At 33.8% G+C, this 24,258-nt stretch overlaps 1 protein-coding gene across 1 annotated transcript in view; it reads left to right on the forward strand.

The window, feature by feature from the left end:
- The first annotated feature begins 37 nt into the window (after positions 1-37).
- LOC137402314 (uncharacterized) overlaps positions 38-24,258 on the forward strand; it is a 42,509-nt gene continuing 18,288 nt past the window's right edge. The window contains exons 1-15 of the mRNA XM_068088811.1: positions 38-69; positions 1,048-1,186; positions 2,336-2,480; positions 4,288-4,448; positions 7,462-7,578; positions 10,363-10,530; positions 11,186-11,380; positions 15,223-15,333; positions 16,047-16,115; positions 18,245-18,311; positions 19,038-19,277; positions 19,884-20,072; positions 20,998-21,216; positions 22,505-22,540; positions 23,866-24,030. Coding sequence (XP_067944912.1) covers positions 38-69; positions 1,048-1,186; positions 2,336-2,480; positions 4,288-4,448; positions 7,462-7,578; positions 10,363-10,530; positions 11,186-11,380; positions 15,223-15,333; positions 16,047-16,115; positions 18,245-18,311; positions 19,038-19,277; positions 19,884-20,072; positions 20,998-21,216; positions 22,505-22,540; positions 23,866-24,030 — 2,053 coding nt within the window. The remainder of the gene's footprint in view (positions 70-1,047; positions 1,187-2,335; positions 2,481-4,287; positions 4,449-7,461; positions 7,579-10,362; positions 10,531-11,185; positions 11,381-15,222; positions 15,334-16,046; positions 16,116-18,244; positions 18,312-19,037; positions 19,278-19,883; positions 20,073-20,997; positions 21,217-22,504; positions 22,541-23,865; positions 24,031-24,258) is intronic.

A 24,258-nucleotide genomic window follows, 5' to 3' on the forward strand; every position in this document is an offset into this window, starting at 1 on the left:
GTTAACAACAGTAAAAAAGAGTGATTTACTTTGAATGATGCCGGGTGAACTAGAGATTGACAGCAAAAGGTGATCAGGGCTACTGCTACCTCAGTTGCCAAGCTTTGATCTTGTTGTGTCCTTGTTATAGCCGGAGATTATACAGCTCTGACAACAGAGTTATGACACAATCAGCAATGCATTTTTTTTAAGCATTGAACATAAATAAATTTCTTGTTTTTACAGATAGATTTTCAAAACGGTATACTAGTTCGCTGGCAATCCGGTGAGCACTGAAAACTCACCATGTGCAACAATTATATGCACAATTATTCTTAAAAATTCAAGGATTGTCAAGTGGTGCAGATGGTAGTGAACTTGGGTTGTGAATCAGGACTGTCTGGGTTCAACACCCATGCAGTACAATCTGTTTTTTGTTCCTAACATGTCTGGCTTTGGACGAACAGTAAGGATTCTGATCTCTTATACTGTTAGGAATCTATTGAGTTAAACTTTATCATTTTTTGGTCAAGTTAGACACCATTTAATGGAGCATATCTACGAGTATCACCAATTGTCATAGTTTCAATAGAAGAAACTTCTCTATTCGGGACTTCTAATTTTTTTTTCTACAGGTATGAATAACTCTTGGTAATTTAAGGGCCCTAAAAATGGCTGTTTGGGTCAGGAATGAGTTTTAGTATTTGATGAGCTCATCTTCCAGCAAGTGACTTTTAGCAATCTTTTGAAAATCTTAGTTACAATTAAAATTGCTTATTAAATGAAGAGAAAATTAAGTTTTCTTTAAAACTAGATTATTTGAATACAAGAGAGTCTAAGCATTCTATTGACATATAAGTATCCATAGTAACTGGATGAGAGACAAAAAATATGTGGAGATAACAAATTTGGTCTGAATTAGCCTATTAAGCGGTTGTATCCCAACTAATCCATTCTGTTACTCATCTCAGCTTTCTTGGTTGAATCAACAAAAGCTCCTACAAGGATACTTCAGACATAAAGTTATGAAAATATTGATTTAGTAAATTTGTCTCATGACTTCCACAGGAAGTATCGGTCTAGCCAGTCTGACTACAATGGCCCTACATCTAGAAGGCCACAGACTCTACCTACTGGTCCCCTCTCAGACTATGGAGGAAGTACCAGATCTCTAAAGATTGTGAGAAAGCCACCCGGAGGGGTCAAGGTCAGCATTTGATGAACTTTGTGCAGATTTGACTAATTGATTAACAATATTCCGTGTCTTTGCTGTTGTAATACACAAAAAAGTAAAACGAAAATTTTTTTTTTAAATTTTAAAAGTCCTTTAAGGTTGATCTTGAGGGCCAGTTTGTACTAAAGCACTAGTTCTTACTACTATTAGCTTGCTGTAGCAAAATATACTTTAGTTTTAGTTTAAAAATAAAACTATACTAAACTTGAAATATAAATATTCAAAACACCTGAATGATTTAACAACTAAGCAAAATACATGTGGCAGCCTGCTAGTTAGTTTGAGTTCTTACTGTGATTTTGGTACGATACCATAACAATTATATGATCACCTCCGAATTTACGGAACCTCGCATAGAATCATTTCTTAAAAGAACGACAACTCCAATGAAGAATATCCTTTTGCAAGCAATATGCTGTGATTATAAACTATTCAAAGCTATTACATTAACAAACCAAAACGCATGAAGATTATAATGGAATATAGCTTACTAATAATAATCATCAAGTTAATAATCTGTTAATGAATCTATTTATGACATTACGGTGTCCTTGGATTTTAATTATTTTTGTTAGCAGAAATGAAATGAAAGTGAAACAAGCAAATAACAACTCAATTTATCACTCTAAACTTTTTGAGAATCTCAAACTAATTTTTTTTTTTGCATACAAATTAGCGCCATAAAAACATCATTTATATCTATCATATATTAATAAATCTGGGAATAATATTGGGAACCAGCCTTTAAAACAGTATTTAAGAGGCTAGTTTCAAATGTTCCGAGTTTCAAATATTCCACTGTTTTAAAATCAAATATTTTAACAAATATTTAATTGATTAATTTTAATATTTATTTAATTAATATTTAATAATACCTGCAGGCTATCAGACTAAAAATAAAAGAAATCCTGAACATTGTCTGGCCTGCTGTTAATTTCATTTCAATTGAAATTATACAAAAAAATGTTTTAAAAATTCTGTACCATAAATATCAGCAGAATAACATTTAGTGACGAATTTGAAGCGAATGTCATAGCGGTTCTGATAGCCATCATTAAGAGCTTCAAATATTTCAGCTTAACCTCTTCTTAACCTTTTGACCACTTAACCTCTTTTCTTCAGAATGGTTATTTGAGCTCCAGCGATGAGAGCTACCAAGATCCTCGCCCACCTCGCTCGATGTCAATGCCAAGGACATCAAACAAAAACTCAGTCATGAAAAAAACAGTTCGAAGAGTGATCAGCAGAAGAGATTCAAGCCCACAAGGTACTCAGTCTATAACCAGCAAGAGGCTCGAGTAAACTAGAAAATCTGCTAAGATACAGAGTACAGCTTATGCCAGGAAATTATAAAAAGTTTCTATATACACCTCAGTTATTTTGCTGTGAGATGATATAAGAAAACTGTTTATGTCTTAAAGGCTGTGAACACTAGCATACATTTAAATATTGGTTACTAGTGATTCCTTGCGGTTGTGCCAGATTTAGAAGTTCTAAATTATGATTCGTTTGAAAGCTTTTGTGGATAATATGATAGTATAAAGTATATAAAATTATATATGTATATAAACTAATATATATTTAATTATATATTAATATATATTAATATAAATTTATATATAAATAAATATAATTGTATATAAATATAACGAATATAAAATTTAAAGTTAGAAATTGGTGATCTTTTGGATTCTATGTCACCCAGAAACTCTCAATAATGCATTTTAATTGTGTATTTTCAGATCATGAACAACAAGGGAGACAAACACTAATTCTTAGTCATATACAGTGGCATTTGAAATAAACTGTACCCTTTTGTTGGAATACAAAAATTCTCATTTACAACATCCTTATGCATTGTGAATTTAGTTAATAGCCATAAATTATATATTAAATTAATCCTCATTTTGTCCTGATTTCAAATATGTAAACTAAACAGCTGTAAAACTATGCTTTTAAATAATAAGGTACGCTAAACTTTGAACATCTCATGTTTTAATGATTGAGGATAACATTACGTACAGATATGATCACACCACATACATTTTTAATCCCCAGAGTGACTACAAGTCACAAGTCATTACATGTAAAATGGGGTGTGATTATATTTGTACAGATCATTATTTTCAACCATTAAAAAATAAAATGTTTAGAACTTAGTCTACATAATCATTTAAAAACATAATTTTACAGCTGTATGGGTTTTATATTGACAAAATGAGGATTAATTTGATATATAATTTATGGTTATTGATTAAACTCGCAATGAATAACAATATTTTAAATGACAATTTTAGTTTTCTAACAAAAGGGGTCCAGTTTATTTTACACTCCAATGTATCATTGTTGTTATTATTATTATTATTTGATAAGTGATTGTTGTTATTATTGTTGTTAGTTATTATAAGATGTTAAAGTAGTTGAGTTTGTTTGATCAAAGGCTATAAGGCTGCAGTTATTTTTTAATACATTTCTAAACATGATGCAGTAAATTAAAATAAAAATTAATTTTTGTTAAATTCATTTGGCAGTAAATTAAGATAAAGAACAAAGACAAAATTGTCATTTAATTGAAGTCACAAGAGATTTATATATAATCATACCATAATTGGTAAAATCATAAAATTATAAGATCACTATCAGGAAATAGTATAATATTATGAGTATAATAATATTTATAATTATCATTGCGCTAGTGTTGGACATTCACCTAATTATTAATGTTTAGAAATATTAAGGTTACATTATTAATATTGATTATATAATGTTAATATTTACAAGTGTGGATATGTTACATCAAGATTGTCAAACACAACAGTTGAAGCTGTTTATATTATTGTAAAAACTTTATCATTTGTGTTTCTTTCAATAGACTCTCAGAGTTTCTGCATCAGACTGCAGGAGTATTCAGAGTATATTCACATTTGCTCTGCAAATGTGAATATACTCTGTGAATATATAACTCTACTGTACATCGATTTTCTATTGACTATTTGAAATAAACAACAAAAATGCCAAATGTATCGCGTAACTTAAATATGTTATATATGACCAGTATACCCTTGTTTCCTTAGGTCATGACTCTCAGAGAATCGTAGTTCAGGAAACAAAAACTCCAGAAAGAATATCAGTGTTTATGAAAGATGAGGTGGATACGAGCAGCAAGAGCAAGACGCTGCCTCTTCGTGACTTCAATCAAAGTCATTCTAAAAGCAGAGATCGAGCACCGGGCAAGGTAGCTATTTTTATAAGTTAGCTGAGTCTTATTTCTTAATGAGACGGTCCTACTTCCTGTTAAGGCGGGCTTACTTCCTGTTAAGGCAGTCTTATTTCCTGGTAATAGAATTCTACTCCCTAGTGAAACAGTTCTGCTTTTTATTAAGAGAGTCCAGCTAATGATATACAGCTCCCACAAGGATAGGCGATGGGCATAATGTGGGCGGGGCTTAATGATCGAGCTCTGTTGGGAGGAACCCGAACTCGGCACCCAAACAAACAAATATGCTGAATAAAGCACCTTGTAAATTTACGAATATTATGAACAATAGTGGATATTTTACTGATCTGTTGGTTTCATTTTGTTGTCAAATAATTATAGTTGCCCAATATTGTCACCGTTATGATCAGTCAGTTGCCATTCACAAGCATTCACGATATAAATAGTCGCAATCGTAAAACAGCCCAAATTCAGTTTTATATTTAGATTTTGAGTATGAAAACTACACTGCACAGCTTTGCCTGCTGTCACATCGTATTGGCCAGGTAAAACAATGTGACAACGATGAAAGACTGTTATTTTATATTAGCGGTGGCAACATATTAATCAAAAGCTAGGAAAAAAGCGCTTGTTCGGGTGATTTTGGGTAAATTATATTTAACTATATATATATACTACGACATCTACCAAGTTTAATATAGTAAAAGTAGATAATTTGAAATGTTTTATTTTCCATGGATCCATTTTTCTAGTTAGGTGTTACCCCTAAAATGTAGAAATTTAAGGTTGGCTATTGTGAACCGCGGGGTCTACTGACTGTATGAGCTAATGACAATAACAGCAAATCGTGTTTTCCAAGACCTAACAAGCCAACGCGACCGTACCACGGGGATTGTGTTAGCTCCGAAATTCAGGCTAGCACAATCCTAACGACCCACAAATCCAATATGATAGCCATCGCCTATCCTTGGGGGCTGTATATCATTGGTCCAACTTTCTGGTCAGACAGTCATATTTATAGTAAATCAATTCTACTTGCTATCAAGCAAAACAAGGATGTTTTAGGTCATGGGCACGCTGTTCCCACCACACCCACATTAATGGCGTTTTCAAGCATTAACTGTGTTCATTATGGGAGTAGTTATTCCTTTGAAAACTTGATAGTATGCAAGTTTCCATACAGTCAGAAAAAGTTGTTCACAAGTTAATTTTCTAAATTCTTGTTGCTGTAGAACACAACAAAAACTAGATTCATACGCTACCAAGTAGATAGGACAAAATTATTAACCAAGTTTGACTGCTTGTTATTACTAATTGACATCATCACCAGGTTTCTTGAGGTTATTTATATTTAAAAATAAAGCATTTGTCATATTTTGTTTTCAATTGTAAAAAAAATCTTCACATTAATATTATTCCAACAAACCAATTAAAGCTGGCTGCTCTTCTAACTGTTATACACAGCTTTAAACACAAGCGGAATATCATTCATTCTAGCAAAAAGCCGCAAAGGTTACTGCCTCCATCCATTAATGAATTCTTCTAGGACATCTTCTTTGAATAATAAGTTTTTCAGAAAGGTTTCCTCGGAAAAGTAAAACTTTCATAATGCGGTCTATTCTTAACATAATTCCAAAGATGAATTTGTATGTCAAAATCATTGCATTTAGAAGCAAATATTCTCATAAGAATGCATTGTGTTCTATTTAATTGGTTTCGCAGCTCACAAACTTGAAGGTTAATTTCTCAAGTAACTACATATAACTTTAAAACAAATTAATTATATCAAACTATGTAATCAAACCATTTATAAAATTTTATTATCTGCGAAACACTAAATAAATAAAGAAATAATGTATACAGGTTTTGACTTTCACTTAGCCTCAGGGATAAAAACAGGCCAATTGAGTTGTACCTTAGCTATACAGAATAGCAGGGAGTAAAGTGTAGATCTGAGGCTAGCTAGCCTAACTTAAGTTGTGTCAGTTTCACACTAGCATATCTGGTTTGTTTACTTTTTGTATGATAGTTTTTAAATGTTAATAATTTCTAATATTCTTAATAATTTACAAGTTTTCTTTGCATCACTTTTACACTTTCTTGTTCACAAGCAATAATTCAATACATTGCTTAAGTTAATAGTTTTATTGCAAAGATAAAGCTGCTGATTGCATACTTAAGAATAGAGAGATCATTTAACAATAGAGAGATTATTTAACAATGGAGTGATCATTTAACAATAGAGTCATCATTTAACAATAGAGTGATCATTTAACAATAGAGTGATCATTTAACAATAGAGTGATCATTTAACAATAGAGTGATCATTTAACAATAGAGTGATCAATTAACAATAGAGTGATCATTTAACAGTAGAGTGATCATTTAACAATAGAGTGATCATTTAACAATAGAGGGATCATTTAACAATAGAGTGATCAATTAACAATAGAGTGATCATTTAACAATAGAGTGATCATTTAACAATAGAGTGATCAATTAACAATAGAGGGATCATTTAACAATAGAGTGATCAATTAACAATAGAGTGATCATTTAACAATAGAGTGATCATTTAACAATAGAGTGATCAATTAACAATAGAGTGATCAATTAACAATAGAGTGATCAATTAACAATAGAGTGATCATTTAACAATAGAGTGATCATTTAACAATAGAGTGATCATTTAACAATAGAGTGATCATTTAACAATAGAGTGATCAATTAACAATAGAGTGATCATTTAACAATAAAGTGATTAATATGCAATTTAGCTAATGTTGTCTATGATCCTTCTGAAAAAAATATTCTTAGAAAAGACTAAATTTTTAGAGATAAAGTTATAATATTTTTGGATGCAATAATTGTTTTACTGCATCTAAAGAATTAATTCTATTACACACCACTTTTGCAAAGTCACCTTTTGACCTCTTTATTATACAATTTTAATGCACAAGAAGCAAAAAAATATCTAGGAATAGTAATTATATGCATAGCCTGTGCACTAAAAGATAATTTATGTTCGCAGGTGCACACAATACAAACACTGACCAGAGAAACATCACAGGGGCCAGGTGAGGCAGCCCTATCCAGTCACACATTGGAAAGAACTCAGTCTAACCAGAATTCACTTCAGCCTCTTCATGTGAGTCTCAACCTTCCAGCTCCTCCGGTGAAAGGTTCTTTATGTATTAGAATCTGTCAAAAGCTCATTTAGTGTTTTTGTAAACGACACTTCATTTCTGATAACATATACTAGCTATTGAATTTGTTGCATCAGACTTTTTTCAAGAATGATCCGAATTGGAGTTCGTGTAAACTAAACAGATAATAAGCGATTGTCTACTAGTATCACCTGATGCTAAAGTCGACTTATTACTATAACTGCTCAATCAGTTTTTTTTACAAAAGCCATTAGCCTGATCGTCCCGTGGGCTGTGAGAGATTATCATACATACTAAATATGTGCACAACTATTCTTATATATATAGTACTTTATTTGCAATAATTTCATTTAAAAAATAGAAATGTTTTTCAAATTAGTCTATACAGCAATAGTAAAACAAAAAAGGGCAACAGTTAACCATTAAAATCGAATAAATAGTCTGACAAATAGTGTTTAAAATGCCTTTCTCTTCTAAGAGAACGGATATTAGGTAGAAGATTGTTAAAGCAGCTCTGGATGTTCCACATTTTTCTTAAATGTGGAAAGATGTTGAATAGTGCAGATGGTAGTGGCTTTGCTGGACACCTGAATATCTAGGTTTGAATCCCCGCGAGGCAGTCTTTTTTCGTAGCGTGGCTTCAGACGAACATGTCTTTTATTATAGTAAATACTCCACAAAGTATTATGCTAAAAGGATTATCACTCGTATATGATATACGAGTGATAATCCTTTTGTAGCATGTCAAGGTCATCTCTGATATACTATATCAGAGATGACCTTGACATGCTGCAGCTAATCAACAAGAGCGACTGAGTCTCTGTAGTACATAGCACATTTACTGGAGCAGGTATAGCATGATACTAGCATGATTTGCTAACACATGCAAAGCACACTGTGAGCTCCTTGAGTCACTGTTAGTAGTAAGCCTTCGTGTGTGTAAGTAAAAGTAAGCAGGCACAACATGTTTATCTCAGTCCACTTGATATAATAATGATGTATTAGTAAATAACGAAGTAGTTATCTCCCCTAACACAGTAACCAAGTTGTTAGGAGTACAAAGTAGTTGTTGATAATAATTTAAGTTTTAATAGCCATGTAGACCAGTTGGTTTCTAAATGTAATAGCTGACTTTTTTTAATGAGGCAGTTGAAGGTTTTAGGCTTCAATGCTGACGATTTAAAAAAAATTATATACATCTAATATCAAGTCTTTACTGTTGTATGGTTCACCTGCTTGGTATACAATTTTACATTTAAAGAAAGACTAGAGAAGATTCAGAGTATTGCATCAAGAAAGATTGCTTCTAGTAATCTCAGGAGGTCTTCCCGCCTAACAGGCACATGTTCTGTTTATCGCCCTAAGATTAACACACTCCAAATGAAAAAAATTTTCAGTTTATTATGAAATTTTTTAACGATGGCAACATCTATACATAACTAAGAGAGTGAGCAAAATCATTTCAATTCTGTCAGTCATATAAATATTGCATGCGTGGATAATAAAATGAAATAAATTTTACCATTCCTTACCAAGCCGCTACTAAATTAATGTGTTAATACAGAAAAGTAGATGCGTTAGAGAGTCAGAGTTGCGATCTCCCGTAAGGAAAGAGTAAAAACCTAGAAAGTCCGCACTATAATAAGAGCTGTGTGAATTCATCTGCCCAAAGCCATGTGTAAAGGTTGGGATAAAAGATTGCTTTGTAAGGGATTTGAACTCGTGACATTCAGACCAGCAGCCCAACAGTCTGACACTTTGGTTAATCATCTGCCTTTCTGGGTTGTATAATAGTTGTGTACATACCTATTCTCTGTGCTTTATCTGTGCACATGATGATTTCTCACAGCACACTAGACTGCCAGGGCACTAGTAGTTCTTATAATTACTAGAGTTTAAATAGCAGCAATGAAGAGTTGTTATCTCTTGCGATAAACTACATAGAGAGATATCATTGCACAGATATGTACAAAATAAGCTGGACCGCTCTGATGGAAAATAAAAATTCTTATTTATGAGATTGTACTAATGTTTATTTGCATATTTCAAGTCAAATACGTGTATATGACTTGAAATATGTAAGTCATATACAGGTATTTGACTTGCATATTTCACATATTTTTATATACGTGTATATAAAAATGTATGTGGTGTGATCCGCCCAATTTTTTTTTCCGTATTTCAAGTCATATACATATACTTAAGTATATGATTTGAGTATTTCAAGTTATATACTTAAGTATATGATTTGAGTATTTCAAGTCATATACTTAAGTGTATGACTTGAAATACTCAAATCATATACTTAAGTATATGATTTGAGTATTTCAAGTCATATACTTAAGTATATGACTTGAAATACTCAAATCATATACATGTATATGACTTAAAATACGCAAATAAAAATGTATGTGGTGTGATCATACCTGTACGCATTGTTATCTCAATCATTAAAAAAACGAAATGTTCAGAATTTAGACATCCTCATCATTCAAAAACATGATATTATGTTTGGTTTACATATTTGAAGTCAGGACAAAAGAAGGATTAATTTAATATATAATTTATGGTTATTGATTAAATTCACAATGAGTAATAATGTTATAAATGATAATTTTAATTTTCCAATAAAGGATTCCAGTTTATTTTGCACACTGCTGTCTGTACAAAAAAAGAACAAAAAAAACAACCTCTTAATATACGTATATTGCCGAGTCTAGTTTCTTGGCAGCCATAACTCAGTCATGGTTTGCTTTTGGCTCTAGGTCTCTACAATGATGAGGAAGGAAGTAGTGACCAATCAGCAAGCAGCCCCACTTCCTGTTACCTCAGGTCACACAACGCTTACCTTTTCAGGGCATAAAAAGCCTCACAAAGAAGAAACATATGTGAACAAGGTCTTCCAGCAGAGTGATCAGCCAGTCGTCAGCAAGGTAAGGATGAGCTGCTGCTGTTAGCATAGCTTCTTGTTTTAGGCGGCAGCGTGAGGCAACAACTCACATCGTTGCACTCCGAGCATTATTTATAACAATAGCATTAGCATGAGCAATAGCATTCTTAGTAACTAAGAACCCATGCCAATCCCATAGCAACCGATAATCTACATGTAGAGTTACTTGTCTACACTTGAAATGTTATTAAGCTGCCAAGTTTGATGAGGAAGTAACCAAGACAGCCATACCGAAACAGGAACATCTTCTTCCAACCAAAAGTAGAATAAATAAAAGTGACTTCAAGTTTAGCACCGAAAAAACCCAAGCAAAACGAAACACCAACATGTCATACAGTGATATTGCAATAATTTGACATACTTTTGGCAAGGAATCTTAAAACCAACTTGATGTTCAATTTTTTAGTTTTAGACCACTTAAATGAAAGTTCTCGCTTGTCTTCTATGATAAAAGAACGAGTTCATAAAATTTGGTAAAAAATGTAGCGACTAATCGCATTTAAGAATCTCAGGCTATAATATTGAACTGTCTGCTCAACTCTACTCTATTTCACTGATTCAGTGTGATGTGAATTTTTGTTTTACTTCCATTTCCACTTCCTGTTTGAGTATAATATAATATTACTACGCACCTCTAGGAGTCATTCAAATCAGGAGTTATACAAGCTGAAGATGAGCCTCGCCCAGTTGCGTGTGAGGCTATCATTCCTCAGCAAGCGAGTGTCCAATATGAGCCCCCGACTCCTCCGCATACCGACATGCATAAAACTAGAATTAACTTTGTCACAAGTGCAGTTCCAGCAACAAAACATCGTTCTAAGATAATAATGCAGGTAGGTCACACAACTCCTTATTTGGCTGCTTATGTCTGCTTCTGTGTGCTTATTTGTCTCAGCTTTAGATGTATGTTTGATAGATCTATGTGTGACTCATTTGCTTAACTGAAAAAAGACCATAGAGGTTTATATATGAAGATTGGCTGATCAATCCTTCACAGGACTGTTTACCCGTGCCCCTTTCCGCTTCCTTGCAACGATGAACACGCACAAAATTTTAGCAGATTTTGTTACAAAGTATCGATATTTTTCAATCTTTTACAATTGTTTTTGATGTTTGAGGTGATCTGACGACCAGGATATTTCAAGATTAAAATTGACAGAACTTAATCACGGTTAAATGCATGGAAGAAAAAGGATGTGCAAAATTATGCCATTAGTGCTATTGTTGTTATATTGGATATTCGCTATTGCTTTCAAGTTGCAGCGTTACAGGTCTCTATTCTGTCAGCCTCTTTGCAACTCTAGACACCATAATTACACTTTCTCTTCATCTGAGTGTTTTAACCTCGAATCAAGTTTTGGTTTTAACTCTGAAACATCCTGACAGTCAGATCACTTCAAACATCAAAAACAATCGCAAATGATAAAAAATACCGATACTTTCTGATAAAATCTGCTAAAACTTAGTGAAAGTTCATCTTTTCGCAATCCTACAAGCTACACCTTTTACATTTTTTCCAGTTTCAAAATTGCGATGAATTTTTGATATTCTAATGATAAACAGCTGAAGTTTTAGAGAGGGTCTTTTGATAGCAAGAGGTAGTAATAGCGGCTAATAATTGAGAGACTTTTAAATAAAAGAACCCCCCTCCCCCAACTAACACTCAGAATATTGTAAGTGTGATAAACAGACTTCCTGAGCTACGGATCGTTTGTATGTCTTAAATCTTGCTTGAAATTATCTCCTCTGTTTCACAGCCACAATCTCTCCTCACCCCTGTATCACTGCAATCGTTTGCGCGGACATTGCCTGTAGTAAAAGAGCCAGACAGGCAGACTAACTTTGTAGCAACGCTGACTCACACACCGAATATTGCTTTAGCCAATAACTTGCCGCCACACGCTGAAACACAGCATTCACCACAGAGTACACTGGTGGTCACACAGTCCCCAGCATATAACAGATCTGTAGTTGCACATTTGCCACCACAGGCTACTTCTGTGGTTACACAACCACTACCGCCAGCCACTTTACCAACGCAAGTGACAACAGCCATAGCGCAGCTACCATTGCATTACTCATCTGTAACCACACAATCTCCACCATTAACAGCACTTCCTACCGCCAGTTTAAAATCACAGCCTAAATCAGTAGTTGCGTATCTACCGCAACAAGCCGCAGTTCCATCTGGGCAGCTTTCTCCATCGGCTGCTCTGACAGAGGTGAAGAGTCCAACAGTGCAAAAAGTTACACACCTCCAATTACTGCCACAGCTGACACACCCAACGTCAGCAGGTTCATCCAACAATCCTTCTGCTAATCTGACACAAAAACCTCAGGAGAATCTGATGCCGCAACCACTAGTATACCTTGAGTCTTCAGCACCACAGAGTGATTCATCAGTCGAGCTGCCAGAAGACAGCAAAGAATTTAAACAACCTCCGGGAAACATCCCTACAACAACGCAACCGAGAGCTGAGGTTATCAATCTTGTACCTCTACATAGTTTACCCGCCGAATACGAGAAGTCGTTCTCTCCCGCGGAGGATGATAGCAAAACCAATTATGCTCAACGTTCTCTAGAAAAACATGAGCAAGAACCCCCACAAATTGCAGAAGAGTTTGTTCCAAAAGCACACCTGGTCAGAGAGTCTGTTCCCCATATAGTTGACAAGAGTTTTCCTGTTTTTGACCAAAACAGAGCTAGATATGTTAGCGGAAAGGTTTGTGATTTCCTCGACTTTCGATTTTCTCTCATCTCCGCCAATAATGCATCAATTGTAAAGCCTTGTTACACTTCTCTATGATTTCTTTTACTTTCTCTACAACATTTCTTGTTTTAAACTACCAATCGCTATCATGCCAAAAACTAACAGCTAATGCCAAAGGAACTTTGTAAAACTGAACTAGTAATTGCACAAACAGTACAAAAAACGTCTTAGAATTTCTAGGAAACTCACGCTCAAAACAAGCAATTCACAAAATTCTGGTCTCATCCAAACGACTGTTCTACTATTTATGTATACAAGTACACTGAGCTAGAACTTCAACTATTCAAAACTTTTAAAAAGTGTTGAGCGCCCAACTCTAATAACCTACGCATTCTCAACGCTATCACTTTTCAAGTTTGCTATATGTTGATTCATTTAATTATAGGCCCCAATGCAAGCTGCTCATATCGAACTAGTTAATAAAGCTCTGTGTAGTTGGAAGAGTTGTCAGATTGATGAATTAGTATATTCATAAAACTGTGTATGTTTAGGGAGCAGCGGTGGTGTAGAGGTTAGTACTTGTGACTACTTAGTGCAGGTCAGTGGTTCAAGCCCCACTGCAGGATGCTAAGATTGGTGTTTGATCACAGCAATGATCAATGCAATGACAAAACCCAAGACAGGAATCCATCGCAAAAAAACTCATGAAACGTAAATCAAAGCAGTTGGAAAAGATCAGTACATTAGGAAACCACCTATGGCAGAATAATCTGAACCAATTTATTGTATAATAATATAGTATAAATGTAATAATAACTAATTAAGAATAAATAAAAATAAATAAATATAAATAAATAAGGAATTAGTTTCTTTCTTTTAGCCTTTAGAGAATTTAAAGAATAAAGAATAATTTATAGAATACTCTAAGCTAATTTATTACTACCGACACCCTGGCGGTCTAGTGTACCAAGAAACAATTATACATACAATGCGCTAAATAATTATACCACATGCAAAATTAATCTATTGTGCCACGGAAGATGGCATATTATCAGATTTAATAATCATGTGAACTTGCTGAATAGTTATATAATTAATGTACAACTATTGAACAAGGCTAATGTCTGGTTGGTGCAGCTGTTACATAGAATGTTGAGTTACCAATCTGAATGTCAGGAGTTCAAATCTTATGCAAAGTAATTTTTTTTAACCTCTAACTGTGGCTACAGACAGTCTAGCTCTCTGGTAGGCTATTGCACCTTATTGGGGTGTTCAGGTCTGTCAACAAAGCACAGCCACCAAGTACATACACAATAATTCTGAATTCAGGAAGGCTAACACACAGTACAGGTGGGAGGATGCCGGACGGCAAAGCCAAATGATGCAGGTTCAAATCCCGTATGAAGCAATATTTTTGCTCAACCTCTAGCTGTGGATTCGGGCAGACGCAGAGATATGATTTTTGTTGAATTGTAATAAAAATAGCATCTAACAGGATACTTGTTACGCATATCTCTGCTTACTAACAGAGCTTGAACTCAATCACTATTTTATGTTTCACCATCTAACACGTCTGTGCATACAGACTAATTTTAACAATGAATCTGTTACCTGCATGTCTTTAAAATATTGCTAACTCAGAAAAGAGCAATTAAATTGTTGCATACGTTTGATAATTAACTACATGGTAAAGAGATATAAATTTGGTCTCCTTGCATAAACTTTCATATCTGATGAGGAGAACTGCATTTAAGACTCGACTGAGAAGTGTTTATATCTGAAGTTCTCTTTACCAAGTTACTATTTGATTAGCATCCATTTACGCAAATCAAATTAAATGAAATTCAAAAATTATCCCTCTCCCATCACCTTTTTTTGTATTCAAATAAAAACATTTGTTTGTTTTATTCATTTCTGTTGCCAACCAATTATTGTTTACTTCTTGTTGTTTTGCTTGTGTATAGAAACCTCCTCCTCCTATCATTCCACTTGATGAACCTGATTTATCGAAACCTCCTCCCCCTATCAAGCCGCGATCTATGAAAAATGCAGAAACACAGGTTAAAGTCGATGAGGTAAGCTTATCAAACATATTTGTTTCACTATCAAAATATACTTGTGGGAAAATCCCAACAACCTGGTAGACATTATATCTGTTCTTTTGGCTGTACAGTTTTACCAACTGTTTCAGTTTCTCACCTCAAAGTTTTCAAATGTGGTGGTAGAGATGAAGTTTGGCAGATGTCATTTTGCATGAAGCGGTTGCAGATGTGACATCATATTGTTTGGAGCATTGAAATTTATGTTATAGAGATTTAATGTATATTAATAATATATATACGTAAATCTAAGCGTTTATCGACTTGTTGGATGTCTAATTATAGCGATAAAACAAGCCCAAAGACTGCTTTACTCTGGATTCGAACTTGAAAACACCAGTTTTTGCACACAGGTGCACTAACCATTACACCATGCAGCCACCTTGCTGTACTATGGAATAATTGTGGACATACTTATTACACCTGCCGCTTGTCCGGTGCATGGAACTACCAGCGTACTAATAAAAAATACATGCCCATTCGTCCTCAAAATGCTATAAATACATGTATATGTATTTATAGCATTCATTTTATTAAACTTATAGCATACACAGAAATAAACAAAAACCTTCATATAAGTTTTAGAATGGTAAATATTGTATAAATTAATTTAAAATAAATTTTCTGTGCAAAGACTTGTTTTATTACTCATGTAACGTTGAGCATTCACCTAGTATAGCATATTTTAGCAAACTGAAGAGATAGAAGTCTACCAGAGGAAGCAGGTTCAAGAGCAAAAGGTTGATAAGACCGACACTGTAAGTTCACAAGTAAATCTTTGAATAAGATTTCTCTACCTCCCCTTTTATGTCTAACACATCTGATCAGGCTCCAGCTGAACTGAGTTTATTGGCAGCATGACAAGCTGCTGACGAATCAACAAATCTATTATAGTCAGTTTTCTTTTCTTGCAGATTGTCCATTCTATCTGTGGGGTCCTCTATCTGTGGGGTCCTCTATCTGTGGGGTCCTCTATCTGTGGGGTCCTCTATCTGTGGGGTCCTCTATCTGTGGGGTCCTCTATCTGTGGGGTCCTCTATCTGTGGGGTCCTCTATCTGTGGGGTCCTCTATCTGTGGGTCCTCTATCTGTGGGGTCCTCTATCTGTGGGGTCCTCTATCTGTGGGGTCATAGTAAATCATAAATTATTAATTTAATTGAGCGCAAACAGTTTTTCATTTGCTACTTTCACAAAAAAGAGATACAGATTTTTTACTTTACTACGCTGCACCTTCGTTAGCACTATAATTGCTGTATTAAACGTGATAGAAACATATTTATTAGGTATAAATAACCTCAACATGGGGTGACTCAGCAACTTTGGTGTGTTACGTGCAGTCACGGACAAATACAATTCGTTCTAAAGTGATATAATACAAAGTAAGAAGACAAATATAGCAGCAACATTATAAAAAAGTTATCTTATAGTGTGTTATGGTCTATAACATTAAATTATGTTGTATAATATTAGGTACATGATGTTGTGTTATATTTGATTGTCCTGCATTCAGTACATTATACTGCTTAATATGTTATATATTATGTAGTTTAATATATTATATATAACATAGAATTATTTAATTATGTTACATTATATTCTATAATATTATATAATATGTATTGTATAATATTATAATATATAATATTAGATGGCATTATGTTATATTATTTCATACTATTTTATCAAATGCATTTTTTGTTACATAATACTATTTAATGAAAAAGTATCGTAATATTCATTCAATTTTTGTTATTTAGGTTAGTATTACAGTTTTAACTACCAAAATGGTTTTTAAGCCAGATTTCAAGGTCAGTACTTGATCAGCTTCCCTGCAACATAGCATTAATTATTTGTGCAGTGTCTAACGCTTGATTGCATAGCATTTTAGTTTTGTTCTAGTTTTACATTATTGCTATTATTATGCTACATTATTGTTATTCAACGATAAATTAGGCTAGCTTTTTTCTTTTTTGCAAAGCTTCCTCTGCTATGCATTACCTTGTCTTGTCGTATTCCTTGGTTGCCATGGTAACTGCCAAAAATGCGTAGATTGCTGCTCACAATGAGTCCCTCCGTTTCACTGAAATTGTTAAATAAGTTGGCAGCTTAAATCTATCTACATGTAGTTAAAAATATAAGACGTTCTTACAGAAACACTATAAGAATGCTGAAAGAAACTAATATTAAATATATGAAAATATTCTTCATATATTTAATGTTAGTTTCAAAAAATGATTTAGCAAACTTGCATCAGAAAATTCTCGTAATGAACTGAACTGCTGGTACTGGTTCCAATTTTCTACTTGCAAGAAAGAGTGACAATTCATTTCAATTAGTTTATATATTTGAGGAGAAAAATAAACATTTCTAAGGCCTTTAACACAAATTTTAATACAGAGGATACACATTCCTTGCTGTTGTAATAAATAAACAAACACGTATAACATGCCAACATAAATGTATTAATATTTTTCAGAGTTGTCTACCCATCCTAAAAATAAAAAAAATAATAATTAACCATTTGGTGCTATATGTAATATAACATTCAAAAATGTAATTGTTGCACTTTCAACTTTGTGAATATTAAGAAATAAAAATAGTTGTGCCAATTAGTGTGTACTACATATTTCTAAAATACTTTTGATTATACAGACAGTTCTCCAAGAACTTAAAAGTTCAAGAGCTGGCAAACAGACAAACAGAAATGATTACCGCGATTAATCACAGCGTTTTCCTAACATAGCGTAACATTGTGGTAGATGAGGAACAGTTTACCTTGGTAATATGCACTCAATTCAGTTTATATGCCGCAAGAATCAGTTTGGATTTACCCTCCCTCAGCGTAATTGCTATTCTAAGAACTCAGATTTCTATATCACTATTTCAGCCTGTAGCTAGGGAATTGAGGCAACTGAGCGGCAACCAACAAGTTGAAGAGATCGATGAGACTACCAGTAAGTGTCCGTGCTATCAGCACATTGTAGAACTTTAGTGCTTGCTTCTATAGAGGTCTCTTGGTTTCTTTCTAGCGCTCTCTGATGTCATAGCAGTCGCTAGCATTTTTGTTCTACATTCTATAAAAAGTATGTTTGTTGATTAAATTCAGTTGTTTTGGAAAATTTAGAAATTCACTAGCTTCGATTGAAAAAATATTGCTGGTTTTTTGTGTAATAGCCTCATTTGGCAGTCTTGTACAGCATTTTTTTAATACTTTTTATATATTTATATATATTTTATTGGTAATAATTTTATCTCAAACAGAAATTCTTTCCAAATTACGCCAAATGAAAATCATAGAATCAAGAATCATACAAAAAATTAAATATTATTATTGCTAACAAAAAATGCTTTACTGGTAATAATATCATTTCAAGCAGAAGTATTTTCCAAAATATGCTATACAAAAATTGTAAAAAATGGCAATAGTAAATTAGATCAAATAAATGGCTTGACATGTAGGGTTTAAAATATTTTGTTCTGTTAAGAGAGCAGTCTACAAATGTACATAAATCTCTACTTCTTCTAGCTTCTATCTTTTAGTCACCCACCATTGTTCCTACGAATAGACATCTTATCCCCTATAGTAAAGCAGTACCTTACTCTGTACATCTCTCTATGAGCCATACTGTGACTCATAGAGAACCATCTTTCTTCCAAACCTCGGCTTTCCACGTTTATAGTTCGAGAATTCTACTCTGACATGTCTCCTGAGCGTCAAGACACATTTTCGGAACTTACCCAGACTGCCTTGAGGACCAGTGAGCAGGCAACAGGCAATTTTTTTAACGGAGGAGACAACCGGTCACTGATTACAGAAGCATGGCATACGAATAGACCCAAGACCGAGCAAGAGATAGTGGATGAGATAACGAGTAAAACTACTAGTGAGGTGGTGAAAAGGAGCATTCTGGATGGCGTTGGTAAGACAGTTACTGTATTAGCGCAATAATGCATTAGTTCAATAGTATATTAGTAAAATAATGCATTAGTGCAATAGTGTATTAGTAAAATAATGCATTAGTGCAATAGTATAGTAGTAAAATATTACATTAGTGAATTAGTGAAATTAGGCATTAGTGCAATAGTGTGTTAGGGTGGCAGTGCATTAGTGGAATAGTGCATTATTACAATAATGCATTAATATAATAGTGTATTAGAAAAGTAGGGCATTAGTGCAGTAGTTCATTAGTGTAATAGTGTATTATTACATTAGTGCAACAGCGTATTATTGTAATAGTGCAACAGCGTATTATTGTAATAGTGCAGTAGTGTATTATCGTATTAATGTAATAGTGCATTAATGTATCCTATTGTAATTATTTGTCAGAACTGCAATACTTCCTGTATTATTTTACTTGTTGACTGTCACTCTAGCTAGAATCTCTTTCTAATAAAATTAATGGTGTCGTAATTTGGTGTTGTACAATAAGTAGTGTTCGATTGAGGTATATTAGTACACCTGTAGTTGACTATGCATTACTTAGTGCAGCATATAAATATTGTAAAATATTCCCAATTTATTGTAGACTACAAGTACGTACCCACCCACTCTAAGGAGCTAGAAGAAATTCAAAGAAAGAGGAAGGAGTTTGAAGCGGAAATGGAAAGACAGAAAAAAATCAGAGACATCAAAGCTGGTATTCGACAAAACATCCACGTTGACCACAACGAGGAGGACCTTGTGGGAGACTACAGCATGAGTGTCACTGATGATGGTAAGAAAGATGCGTGCGCAATATAAGAATAATTTTATAGCAAGCATCAAATAAAACACGACGAATTCTGTCTTTAGTTGATTTTATATTGTAATATTAGTACCCTAGCAGTCTAGAGTGCCATGAGTAATAACTAGGTGTAATAGCTATACATATAATTCTTCCACAATAGTAATAGGGTCCATTAGTGCAGTTATATGTGTTGGTATATAACGTGCATCATCTGACGATTTATAACGACATTATACAACTTCGCTACCATGCCCCAAGCCGTGAGTTCAAATCCCATTTGATGCAATTTTTTTCCACAACCTTTAACCCTGGTTTTCAACGGATGGATGTAGCTCCTATTATACTAATGACTACCTGGGTGTTTTATAACACGTTGTTATACTCTGTTTGTCACCAACTCAAACTGTGAGACAGAATTTTCTAGGGGAGTCTTGTGTTGTTCCTTTGGAGTCACCATGGCTAGGTGGTTAGCATTTTGGAATTTGACAAAATTAGGTGACAGGTCAATGGTTCGAGCCCCAACACAGTCTCAAATTGCTCCTCTAGTAAATGAAGTATCATGACAGAAACTTGAGGCAGGTAATGGGAAACCATCCAATAAAACATATTGGAAAAAAGCGCACTTTTATCAAACACCAAAATAATTTTGTACTGCTTTAACAACTGTATGTTGCATAAAGTAACATGCTAAAAGTTAAATTATATTTACTGGCATTATAAACACCTACATGTACATGTCATTTGACAAAAGTTTAAAGATAGCAGTAAGGATAGATCGTAGAAGTACAGAACACTTCCAAAGTTAACAAGTGCGATGGTCATGCTTTCTTGAAGGGTTGTTTTATGTTTCTGAAGGACATGTGCTACCTCTTTTGTAATTCGTTCATTCAGCTATCGAATTTTTTTAATTCAGGCCAGATTGACCTGGACACAATTGAAGAACATGTAGACTTGGGTATCAGCGCGAGTGGTGTCGCCGCCATCGCTGTCAAGGTGACAGCAGAAAGGATACTTCCTGTAGATGTCGACCAACAACTGTGGAGAAGAAGTTCGGTGACGGTTACAAGAACCATAGAAATTGATCTTATGAGGTGTGAAGAGACGAGACGACTCTATGACAAGATACTAAAAGGTACAAGAGTTGACAACTTTTTGCCCAGAGATCTTATAGTTTGATTACAATGTTTGTGTTACATCCAGGGCCACTTGCTCAGTGTTTATCATCAAATGGTTATCTTTACAAATCAATAAACCAAAATAGAAAGTCAAGATGGTTCACAGCCAAGATGAACCATAATAGAAATGGCCTATAACCAAATACTTGACCAGTTGACTGTTATTCGATTGACTACCTGTTGTAACAGCTGTCATAATACTATTGGTTAGATAGCTTTTTGAGAAAAATGCTAGATATTGTGCACAGATATTGGCTTAAGTCATTGAACACATTTAAGAAATGTTGAGGATAGATATTGTAATGGAGCCAAGACTGTTCCCTCCTTAGTAGCCTAGAGTTATCTCCCACCGCTCCTTTATTATATCAGGTCATATCTAGGGAGTATAAACTGACTCTCTTACTATCAACAAATAATTTGTAACCTCATGTGCATTTGTGTTAAAAGATCGCTACTTTAGTAAAAACAACAATATTTTGACTATCCATGAATTTGAACAGAGATTGCGCTTTGTATCTTCAAAATTTGCTTATAAATTTGTTGAAGCAATGTCCAAGTGTAGTTTTTGATTTTTATAGAGGCCATTTTTATAGAGGCTATTTCTATAGAGGCCATTTTTATAGAGGCCATTTTTATAGAGGCCATGTTTATAGAGGCCATTTTTATAGAGGCCATTTTTATAGAGGCCATTTTTATAGAGGCCATTTTTATAGAGGCCATTTTTATAGAGGCCATTTTTATAGAGGCCATTTTTATATAGGCTATTTTGTGAGTAGTTCCTTTAAGATCAAGTATGGTGTCTGCTTAGCTAACTGCAAACTGAGGCGGCGTGCAGTAATGCTCTTAAAAAGCAGAGTGCTTTTAAGAGCATTACTGCACCCATAATATATCTGTGGTCTTAGTTGGACATGTCTGAGTCCAGTGGCAAAAGAAACCTTGATTACTGGAGACATGCCCAGTTGTAGAGAGCAATTTATGGTTGGAAATCAGTTCTGTTACCGCTAGCGGCCTTTTTTTGGGATTTGAACCCTAACGTGTTGTTTGGAGGTCAGGCATTCTGAATCACTAGATGCATGCAAATCATTCATAATTCATGCATTTATTAATAGTATTTATAAAGTTGTTTAAAAATTGCTACCTTTATGTGTGTAAACTCATTACTTTCTAATAGCCTATAGCTAGCTTAAACTCTGTATATACGTGTATATTATGTGAAGGTTAGTAATTGTCTCCCTTGTTGAACAGCGTCACGGAGCCTACTCAACCAGAGGAAATATGATAGTAAGACTGTTGTTTAACCTGTGGCGTGGCCCTATTTTATCTTCTGTAGACAATTCCTTTTGCTTCTATCTAACCTTTATCACAGTTTCTCGCTGTTCTTTACAATCACACAAACTAACTCATCTTGCTGTCCTCTAGAAAAGAAAGTTACAAGACATACAAATAACATTATGATTTGTGTTTATAAGTGTCAATTTGTATAATAAAATTTGTTTAAAAACGTAGTCATAAAACAGCGATCTGTACAAAGGTTATATGACAAGTAAACAAATCAAAGCCTGACTCTAAAGTCAGCTAGTTTGTTTTGTTATTTGCACTGTAGATGGTACGTATGTACGTACGTATGTACTATTTATAGTGCTAATAACACTATATATATATACATATATATGTGCGTCATATACATACATATTTACATGTATGTGTATACGTACCATCTATAGTGCTATGTATGTACTTATGTATGTACGTGTATAGCACTATAGATGATATGTGCTTTTGTTTAGCACCTTGAAACTATCAAGGAAGTGCAGAGCCAATGTAATTAAATATCCCTCCTAGTACCATACTGTCTAACGTAACTTGCAATAGTTAGGCAGCCGGTTATGCACTGCCACAGCCAGTCTAGTTTAGAAAGCATGTTTACAGCCATGTTTGTTACAGACTTATTTAGCAGAACTGTTGAGAAACAAGGAAAATATTTTTTCCTTGTTTTTCCTTTTTATTTGTTTTCGCTAAAAATTTGTAAAATCTCAATGCGTTGCAAACATTTTTAAATCTGTAAAGTAAAGGCAACAAACTCTATATATTTAATATTATATATCATAAAATAATATTATATTATATACTACCATATAATACAATATAGCATAATAAAATATAGTATAATATAAAATATTGTGTTAGATATAAACTTTGTAAGATTATTAACAAGTATTATTTCATAAAAAAGAGATTCTACTGTTTTCTAAGATATCTTCAAATGCCCGTATGATGTATAAGAATCTAGCCTTGGTTCCCCTTAATTCATGACTTATTTTTTATAGTTTACAGCTTTATATACTTTGTTATAAGTTTTATAGTTATTTTTAAAAAATATATCTATACTTTATTGCAAATAAAACATATATATATATATATATATATATATATATATATATATATATATATATATATATATATATATATATATATATATATATATATTGCAAATTAACTGTCAGCCCAAATTGACATTGTTCAAAATAGTAGTGTCAGCTGTTGTCAGCAAACCAGCTACCAAAATAACGACATACGGCGAACATGCAATTTATATTCTACTGCAGCACACAAAACTGCACTTCAGCTGCGAGCAGAGGAGTCTGCCAAACTGGGAGTTCCTCCACAGCAGAGGTCACCTCATGAGCTCGATGCCACCGACACTTATAAAATATTTTCGGAGCTTATGAACGTTACTGGAGAGGCAGGAAATGAAGAGCTCGGAATACTAAGTAAGGAAAAGAAATTTTATATGTCAGATCAAAGATTTGATTTGTCAGTTAAATAAATTTTATCAGGTTTTTTGAGGAGTTGGAATTGTGTCTGTTAGGTGCTGGTTGTGCTGGTTAAATAAGCAGACATATGTGTGGTTCCAGAAAACCAGGCTGAAGCGTAAGCCAATCTAAATAATTTAAACTACTGTAGAAAAAGTAAACTTCTCAAGTTTTTTTCGGATTCCG

The sequence above is a fragment of the Watersipora subatra genome, chromosome 8, assembly GCF_963576615.1.
Source record: "Watersipora subatra chromosome 8, tzWatSuba1.1, whole genome shotgun sequence".
Lineage (NCBI taxonomy): Eukaryota > Metazoa > Bryozoa > Gymnolaemata > Cheilostomatida > Watersiporidae > Watersipora > Watersipora subatra.